Raw genomic sequence first — 10,086 nt, 5'->3', positions numbered from 1 at the left:
TTTACTAAGGTCATGTACACACTATACTGTGTACTTTTACTAAAGTCATAAACACACTATACTGTGTACTTTTACCAAGATCATGTACAGACTATTCTGTGTACTTTTATTAATGTAATGTAGAGACTATATTGTGCACTTTTACTATGATCGTGTACATTGTATACTGTGTATTTTTACTAAGGTGATGTACACACTACTGTGTACTTTTACTAAGGTCATGTACAGACTATACTGTTTTTCACAAGTTTGCCCTTCATTCTGCTGTTCTAATTGATGATCAGAAGTGGTTTCCATGGTAACCTGAAGAAGCAGCAATTAGCCTGCTGACCAGTTCAGATACTCACCAAGACATCCGTCCTCGCAGTACTCCTGTGGAGATGGCAGGGCCTGAGCAACTTGGGGCAATGCCTCCAGAGCGGGCCCACAAATCGGGCTGTCTGCTTCCTCACAGTCCCCTCCTCCTCCTCTTCCTCCTCCTCCTCCTGTGAAGCTGGGGTCTTCAGACAGCAGTGTCCGGTCATCCTCATCTGTCTCTGAAGGTGTCTCCAACACGCTGTCATAGTTCAAGACTGAAACGCAAACACAGATGAGGAGCAGAAGAACAAGTTACCTCAGAGTATCCATATTGTACCATATTGTACCATATTGTACCCTGCGTAAAAGCTTTGATCTCTGTGTAAATACATTGTACTCTGTATAAACATGTTGTACGCTGTATAAACAACATGTTCTAATCTGTGTACATTTATTTTACTCTGTGTAAACATGTTGTACGCTGTATTAACAACATGTACTCTGAGTCAACATGTAATCTGTGTAAACATGTCAAACTTCAAGTAAACATATTGTACTCTATATAAACGTGTACTCTGTATAATCTTGTTGTACTCTGTAAACGTGTTGGATTTGGTGTAATGTTTTGTCCTGTGCAGTCATGTCAACATCAACCAGCCACTAGGGAGCACAAGTCAGTGTATCTTTATGCCATCCCCAAGTCCAGGCAAATGGTCAGGGTCGCATCAGGAAAGGCAGCCGACGTGAAACGCTTTTGCCAAAACTAACATGTGAGTTCATCAAAGTGAAACCATATTGGATTTGTCGAGATCCGGGTTAACAACGACCACCACCGGTGCTGCTAACAAACAGGCTGCTGGCAGAAATTGTGCTACTATTAGTCAAAGACCACGAGGAGGGAAACATGTCAGGAGACAGAGGGAGCGGAGGAAAGTCAAGAATGTAGGACTGAGGGCTGTAACTCTAAATGTGAGGACAATGACAGGCAAAGGTAGAGAGCTGGCTGACATGATGCTGAGAAGGAAGGTAGATATTTTGTGTGTCTTATTTTAATTGCTTTAATTGTTGTATATTGTTGTCTGTACTTTATATGTTGTCTGTCTAAAACAGGTCTCTCTTGAAAATGAGTCCTCGTGACTCAAAGAGATTACCTGTATAATTTTTTTTTTTTTTCATTTACCCTTTATTTATCCAGGTAGTCTCCATGAGCCACGAGAACTCTTTTTTTTTTTTTTTTTTTTTTTACGAGAACTCATTTTCAAGAGAGACCTGTTTAGGGAGCAAGTGGGCGTTAAGGACCTTGCTCATGGGCCCAGAGTAGGGCGAATGAGGGTGGGGGCAAGTGTAGGTGCTTCACCTACCCCACCCACATTTTTGATGTTGTTGGTACCGGGGCGTGAACCGGTGATCTTCCGATCCCATGCCCACCTTCTCTAACCTCTGCACCACCACTCACCCCCAATAACGGTTAAAGGAAATTAAATTAAAATGAAAGAGTTGTGGAAGCTAGACTTAGGCGAGAGCTGACTGTGAGCAGCAGTATGGTTTCATAGACTGAAAGAGCACCACAGACGCCATCTTTGCTTTGAGGATGCTGATGGAGATGTACAGAGAGGGTCAGAAAGAACTCCATTGTGTCTTTGAGGATTTAGAAAAGGCCGAGGGAGGAGGTGTGGTACTGTATGAGGAAGTCTGGAGTGGCAGAGAAGTATGTTAGACTAGTACAGGACATGTATGAGGACAGCAGGACAGTGGTGAGATGTGCTGTAGGAGTGACAGATAGCTTCAAGATGGAGGTGGGAGTGCATCAAGGATCAGCTCTGAGCCCCTTCTTGTTTGCTCTGGTGATGGACCGACTAACTGATGAGGTCAGGCAGGACTCTCTGTGGACTATGGTTTGCAGATGGCATTATACAGTATGTGGTGAGAACAGGGAACAGGTGGAAGAGAACTTGGAGAGGTGGAGGTATGCACTTGAAAAAAGAGGAATGAAAGTCAGCCGTAGTAAGACGGAGTCCATGTGTGCGAATGAGAGGGAGGAGGTGGAACAGTGAGGCTACAAGGAGCAGAGGTCACAAAGGTGCAGGACTTCAAGGACTTGGGGTCCACTGTCCAGGAACATGGGGGGGGTGGTAAAGAGGTGAAGAAGAGAGTCCAGGCAGGATGGAGTGGATGGAGAAAAGTTTCAGGAGTGATTTGTGACAAAAGGGTGTCAGCAAAGGTCAAAGGAAAACTTTACAAGACAGTGGTGAGACCAGCTATATTGCATGGTCTGGAGACAGAGACATGGACAAAAAGACAGGAGACAGAACTGGAAGTGGCAGAAATGAAGATGTTGAGGTTCTCCTTAGGAGTAGGATGAAGATTAGAAATGAGATCATCAGAGCTACAGCACAGGCTGAACAACTGGGAGATAAAGTTAGAGAGGACACACTGAGATGGTTTGGACATGTCCAAAGGAGGGACAGTGGTTTGGACATGTCCAGAGGAGAGACAGTGGATATATTAGTATAAAGGATGTTAGAAATGCAGCTGCCAGGAAAAAAAGACAAAGAGGAGACATATGGATGCAGTTAGTTGACATGGAGGTTGCTGGAGTGAGGACAGAGGACACAGAGGACAGAGTGAGGTGGAGGAGGATGACTCACTGTGGAGACCCCTGAAGAGGGAAAAGCCAAAAGAAGAAGAAGAATCATCTCAACATCCATGTCAACATGTTGTACTTTTTGTGCACATGTTAAACTCTAAGTAAATATTGCACTCTGTATAAACTGGTTGTACTCTGTATAAACTTGTACTCTGTATAAACTGGTTGTACTCTGTATAAACGTGTACTCTGTATAAACTGGTTGTACTCTGTATAAACTGTACTTTGGGTAAACTGGTTGTACTCTGTATAAACTTGTACTCTGTATAAACTGTACTTTGGGTAAACTGGTTGTACTCTGTGTGAACTTGTTGTAATTTGTGTTAATTGATTGTCAGCGCAGAATATTTTCTGTCAGTGTTGTAGCTGTCAGCTTTCTAGTTTTCTGTCCGTAATCAGCAGCAGCTCCGTCTCACAGACCACTTGTTGACTCGATCCTTACACGGGACACAGACTAGAATTACAATTCCCAAGGCTGGTTCCATTATTGATCTGCATTTTATGATTTTGTTGTTGAAGTGTGAATATTATGTTTTAATTTTCTTTGGCACAAACAGCTGGAGGGACACCCGTCATAGTTTTAAAATGCTGATCTTTTTCAGATGGTTTAAGTTTCCATTGTGCCATGGCTGCAGACTTGACCCTGGGTCAGCTGGGGGTTGGTGCTGACATCATAGGAACATCCAGCAGATCAGACTTCAGCCAGAAAAGCAATAACTTTAACTCTATTCTTTCTGCAGCACAACGAACCTCTGCTGCATCTTTTCACACTTCCTGCTGCTGAGTTTATCTGTTGACACCCCCCACCCCACCCCCAGCTACAGGGCGATTACTCCTTCATAATATGACCTTTGTCTGCAGTTGCTGCGGCTCTCGCCTCCTGGACAACTGCACAACAGGTGCAAATTAAAAAGGGAGCCACTGTGGGCTGGGCCTAAATCTGATGACTGGGCTAAATACCAAGAGCGAGAAGGGGCTACAGGGGGGGGGTCAATGGGGGAAGGTAGACTGAGATTTAATAAGAGGTGTGACTCTTTCAGACGGCTAAAAGCCTCTATGATCACATAGAATGAAATTAAGCTCTCACTGTGTGGTCTGAACTATCTGAGGAGGTATATTGGGACCCCCCTCACGTAGCAAACGTAACATGTAACAACCTCCAAAAAGTGACACTTTGCATTCCTACACTGTGAGAAGTGAAGAAATCTGTTCTTACTGATTAAAATGACATCGTTTTATTCTCACATAAGCTCCAAGAACCGGTCCGGGCAGAGGAATCAACTATCGTATGATTGGTCAGAACTTTGTTGTGAGTGTGTAGAAAAATGACTGAACTGTTCTCATGTCACTTCAGTTGCTCAGCTGAGGAGCAGCTGGCCAAGGCTGATGGAAAATACATCTTTACATCTGTTTTGGCAAAACCTAGAAATACAGGAAATAAATCTCATAAATGTTGTCAAATACATGAGTTTATAAAGATAGTCAAATAACTTGAGGAAGGAATTTGCATGATTATTGTGGTTGTTTGTGTTTCTTCTCAACAGAACTGTTTATTTAATATAAAATATGCCTGTTGGTCATTTTATAAGTAAAACCCTTCCAGTGTTTTGGTAAAATAAATGTCCTCACTTGTTTCTTTCACAGAATAGTAAAGAAACTGTCCATCCATTTGTAAAATAAAAAATATGAACTCCACTTCACTTCAGTGTACTCCACTGCACTCTACTGCACTACCACACTTCAAGTCACTCCACTGCACATCACTGTACTCTACTATACTTCACTGCACTCCACTGCATGTCATTGTACTCCATTGTACTCCAATGCACTTCAGTCTATTCCACTGCACATCACTCCACTGCATATCACTGTACTCTACTATACTTCACTGCACTCCACTGCATGTCATTGTACTCCAATGCACTTCATTCTATTCTACTGCACATCACTCCACTGCACATCACTCCACTGCACATCACTGTACTCTACTATACTTCACTGCACTCCACTGCTTGTCATTGTACTCCATTGTACTCCAATGCACTTCATTCTATTCTACTGCACATCACTCCACTGCACATCACTCCACTGCACATCACTGTACTCTACTATACTTCACTGCACTCCACTGTATGTCATTGTACTCCATTGTACTCCAATGCACTTCAATCTATTCCACTGCACATCACTCCACTGCACGCCACTGTACTCCAATGCACTCTACTATACTTCACTGCACTCCACTGCATGTCATTGTGCTCCAATGCACTCCAGTGCGCTTCAATTTATTCCACTGCACATCACTCCACTGCACATCACTGTACTCCAAATGCACTTCACTGTACTCTAATACTTTTTAGTGTACTCCACTTCACTTCAGTGTACTCCACTGCACTCCACTGTGCACTACTACACTTCAAGTCACTCCACTGCACATCACTGTACTCCAAATGCACTTCAGTGTACAGTACTCCACTGAAGTATGATGTTCTCAGGATGTTGCTGAGTCTCCTCAGCTGTTTGTCGATCTGGTCTCAAACGGCGGATTGAAGGAAGATAAGTAAGTCAACTGATGATCAGTCAGCAGTTTGCTGATAGATTAATGATCAGTTAGCGATTGGCCGATTGACTGATAATCAGTTAGCAGTTAACTGACTGATTTTCAACCATTTAATTTCATTATTTATTGTTTAACATTAACAAAGATTGTGCACTACATCGTTCATAGCCTGGGCAAGAACACACTGTCAATCCCTAGTTAGACCTTTAGCAGCATAAAAATAAAAAGTTTAAACTACAGTTTAAATGTGTTAAAACAACTCATAAAATATAATTAAAAAGATAAAAACAACATAATTAAAATAGCGATGGTTATTAATGACGGCAAAATTGGTTAGCTTTCAGAAACTGACTGATGATCAGTTATTTATCGGATGATTGATTGATGGTCAGGTAGTGATGGGCTGATTGATTGATGAGGCAACGTTGGCCTCCTGGTGAACCCTGATGACCTGCTTTCAGGAAATATGATTTGAGTTAGACGTGGAGGTGGCTGAGCTCTGAGGTAGACGTTGGTTTTATCAGCAGCAGAGCATCCACTGAAGCCTCACCTCGGCCTCGGTGTGCTGCCTGATTAGATAAAGTGAGGAGAAGAAGGAGCTGCTGCAGTCTGATAAGATGCTGATATCAGCACCTCCATCCAGCCAAGTGACAGAAGGAGGAGGTCAGAGGTGTAAACAACTGGCAGCGTGGACAGTTACACATCAAACTTCATCAGTCTGTGTCAGTAATGAATTTACCACTGGCCTCTGAAGCTGTGGGGGAGTCATGTTGACCCCCCCCCCCCCCCAACACTATAAAAACATAGGCTGCCTTCAGAGAAAGTCAGACTTTAGGTGTGAATAATGGATTGAGACGCTCAGTCTGAAGAAGCAGTTTAAGGGCTTACAGTTACTGTGGGGTGGGGGGTGGTATTTCAAATGTCTAAATTATTCATCTTACAAAGTGGAGGATGAATCCTCTCAAAGGAAGACGAGGAGTTATTAAATCCATGCAATGAATATGTCAATCCTACAAGAAACAATGAGAAAGAAAATCTCCTCTGCAAAGAAAAAGAGTAAGTAGGTGTGCTCAATCATCCAGGTAAATAAAGTACAAAAAAGTTCAATCATGTCATCTGGACAGTTTCTTTTTGGAAGAAACGTTTAATACTTCATCAGTCTCTCACTGGAGCGGTTCGCAGCCGGGTGTGAATCGGCTGGGATGAGCACCTCCAAATCTGAGCCCATGGTCCTCGGTCGGAAAAGGGAGGATTGCGAGACCAAACATGCATGTTAGGCTGATTGGTAACTTTAAATTGTCCCTAGGTGTGAGTGAGAGAGAGTGAATGGTTGTTTGTCTCGTTTGTCTCTATGTGTCCCTATGATGGACTGGAGACCTGTCCAGGGTGTCCCTCGCCTCTCGCACAGTGATGGCTGGACATGGGCACCAGTGACCCCAGCGACCCGAAAAGGAAGAAGCGGGTAAAGATAATGGATGGATGGGTGGGTTGAGGGTGAGGTTCTGCCTCAAGTGGAGGAGTTCACAAGTGAGGGAAGAATGGAGCGTGAGATCGACAGACAGATTGGTGCAGCATCTGCAGTATTGCGAACTCTGTGCCGGTCTGTTGTGGTGAAGAGGGAGCTGAGCTGCAAAGCGAAGCTCGCTGTTTACCGGTCAGTCTACGTTCCTCCCCTCACCTCTGGTCATGAGCTCTGGGTAGAGACTGAAAGAATGAGATCGTGGATACAGGAGGTTGAAATGAGTTTCCTCTGCAGGGTAGCTGGACTCTCCCTTAGAGATAGGGTGAGAAGTTCAGTCATCCAGGAGAGACTCGAAGTAGAACCGTTGCTCCTCCACATCGAGAGGAGCCAGCTGAGGTGGTTCGGCCATCTGGTAAGGATTCTTCCTGGGCGCCTTCCTAGGGAGGTGCTTCGGGCATCTCCGACTGGGAAGAGACCCCAGAGAAAGAGACTACAGTTGGTCTGGGAACACCTTGAAGTCCTCCCAGAAGAGCTGGAAGAGGTGGCTGTTGAAAGAGATGTCTGGACCTCCCTGCTCAAGTCGCTGCCCCCGCGACCCGATTCCGGAAAAATCAGAAGATAATGGATGGATGGATGGATGGATGGATGGATACTTTTTAATTTTTGTATTGTCCCACACAGCAGTTCACAGTGAAACTGTTTAAGCTTCTAGTAACAGAACCAATGTTCCAGATTAAAGCCTTTGAAGGTGTGTCGCTGAGCATTGTCAAACACACTAAGTTCCTCTGGCTCTCGTCAGTGTGTCAGGTATTGCTTCACACCACCCTGACCGTCTTTGGAGGTATTTTCAGCTGTTCCTGGAACCGTTTGCAGAAGTGAAACTGCTGATGAAGTTGCTTTTAAATTGACTCACAAGACTCCGTCCTCTACCGCAACCTGCAGCTGGACACCAGCACCGGGCCAGCCCAGCAGAAGAAAAGAAAAAACCACTGTCCTCAGCACTTCCACACACTCACCGATTAACGGTTGCAGGGACAATTTGATTTTTTTAAAAATGGGATTACTCAAATAAACATCTTGAATATAAATCAAACATGTGACTACAAATAAAGATCTCGGAACAAACAAACACACCTGGGAACAACAAGAACTAAAAAAATAAAAAAAATTAAAAAAAATCTACCAAAAGTAAAGTTCTAGAAAACAAACAATCTTGGAAACAAAAATCAGTTCAGCTGGGAGATCTGGTAAAACCATGAACAACAGAAAAACCACACCAGTCCTGTCAGACTGACCCATCTACCAGTCACCCACTGAAGGAGAACCACACTAGTCCCTGAAGGCCTTCAGTAAGCCCACCCAGGTTAATAGAGTGGGAGTTCTGCTCTGCCAGCTCCTGCACCCACAGCCAGACTCTAACCAGCTACACCTGTGGATCATCGACTTGATGAGCACGAGAAGCATAAAGGCTGCAGCGGACATTCAGCCAGTGTTGGAGCATTACCTGCCAAGTCTTATTCTAGCCTTTTACTCGTGTCTAAAATCAAGTATTAATGATTTGTATTTTTCTTCTTGCCTCCAGTGTTCATCAGTTACCCTTGATGTCGTCCTGTTTCCTGAATCCTCCTCTGTGCCTCACCAGCTGCCTCTACACTTTCCTATCACTTGTCTAACGCCTGCCATCATACAGACATACACCTCCTTCGCCTGGAACCATTTTGGCCTGCCCTCCTCACATCTGATCCCAACCATATAAAGGGAGTTTCAGGCTGGTTTAAAAGATCGTATTGAGTATAGTGTGAGTATTGAAGAGGCATGTTAGTCCCTTCGGGGGGGCAGGTTTGTCTAAAGTCTGGGGGCAGACAGTCACATGATGAGGCTGCAACTTCTCTGACGTTCTCAGTTAACCTGATGATACAGATGATTAGAAACAACTTTATTTGGACTGAAGAAGAAAATCAGAACGGGACTATTTGTAACAATTGCGGCTATACCCAAATGTAAGGACCAATGGGAACAGAGACCATGGAGGGGACTGGAACCCTGAAGAGCAAAAAGATGATTAGAGTTATTGTAGTCAAGGGTGATAATGTTGTTGCCGATCTTCCTTGGAATGGAGGTTATGGTCGGTTTTTAACTAACTTTTGACTCTTTTTGTCCCTGATGGTTCTTCCTGTTTGTTTTTAACCAGCCTGTAAAAATTGACACTGACATGTCAGTCAGGAATTAATGAAGTGCTGTTATACCGTTAAAGGTTCTGCGTTTTCATCGGATCAGATGTGCACAGGCCCTTTAGTTTCTGGAACAAACCAGAACTTTGCACCGATGACCTCTGACCTGAGGGCTAAAGTAGCCGGTGAATCAAGGTGAATCAATTGAAATCCATCTGAAGCTGGACTGCACAATGCTTCCCTCAGTTTGTTCCCCATGAACCTCACTGGTTTTCTGTAGATCAGGAACTGGTGTGCTCCCTGCTGCTCGAACCATCAGCTCCAACATTTGGTTTTGAAGCTTCAAACATCAGATGAACCATCAGGTTCAGAGAAACGAGCTGAGATGGTCCTGCAACTGATTTGTGTCTAAGCTCATGATCTCATGATCTCTGCATGAAACTAGACGAATGTTTCCGTGGAGAATGTGAGCCAAACAGTAAATCAAACACAGTCGAGAAGACATGTCGGTCCATTTGTTGGAAGATGAGTGAAGCAATGTTTCGATAAAACTGATGAAGGTCTGAAGAACACTGAAAAAAGTTTCAGCCAAAAGCAGAAAAACACAGAGAAACCCAAAACTTTGGTATCTGTGAAGGAGGTGACAAATGGGAAGTGTGACAGCAGAAAAGGAAATAAGAATGTGAGGGCACCACACCAAGGTGTGTGTGTGTGTGTGTGTTCTCAGAAATGGAAGGAGAAGCAAACTATGTGGTGACACGGTCAACACAACTCATGATACGACGTGTCAGCAGATTAGATCAACAGGAACCAAAGACCAACAGAAAGAGAAAACTGCTACTGAAAGCTGATTACCTGCAGTCGCACAACTAACACAAATGACACATGACTAACACCCAACAGACACACAACATTCACACAACTAACTAACTGACACACAACAGTCATA

At 43.9% G+C, this 10,086-nt stretch overlaps 1 protein-coding gene across 1 annotated transcript in view; it reads right to left on the bottom strand.

The window, feature by feature from the left end:
* The window catches only part of zeb2a (zinc finger E-box binding homeobox 2a), a 39,623-nt gene that overhangs the window by 16,371 nt on the left and 13,166 nt on the right, over positions 1-10,086 (bottom strand). Inside the window, exon 2 of the mRNA XM_037686799.1 lies at positions 348-572. Within this exon, the coding sequence (XP_037542727.1) occupies positions 348-572 (225 nt within the window). The remainder of the gene's footprint in view (positions 1-347; positions 573-10,086) is intronic.

This window comes from Nematolebias whitei, chromosome 13, assembly GCF_014905685.2.
Source record: "Nematolebias whitei isolate Nwh7 chromosome 13, NemWhi1, whole genome shotgun sequence".
Lineage (NCBI taxonomy): Eukaryota > Metazoa > Chordata > Actinopteri > Cyprinodontiformes > Rivulidae > Nematolebias > Nematolebias whitei.
This window is presented reverse-complemented; position numbering and strand designations above follow the sequence as displayed.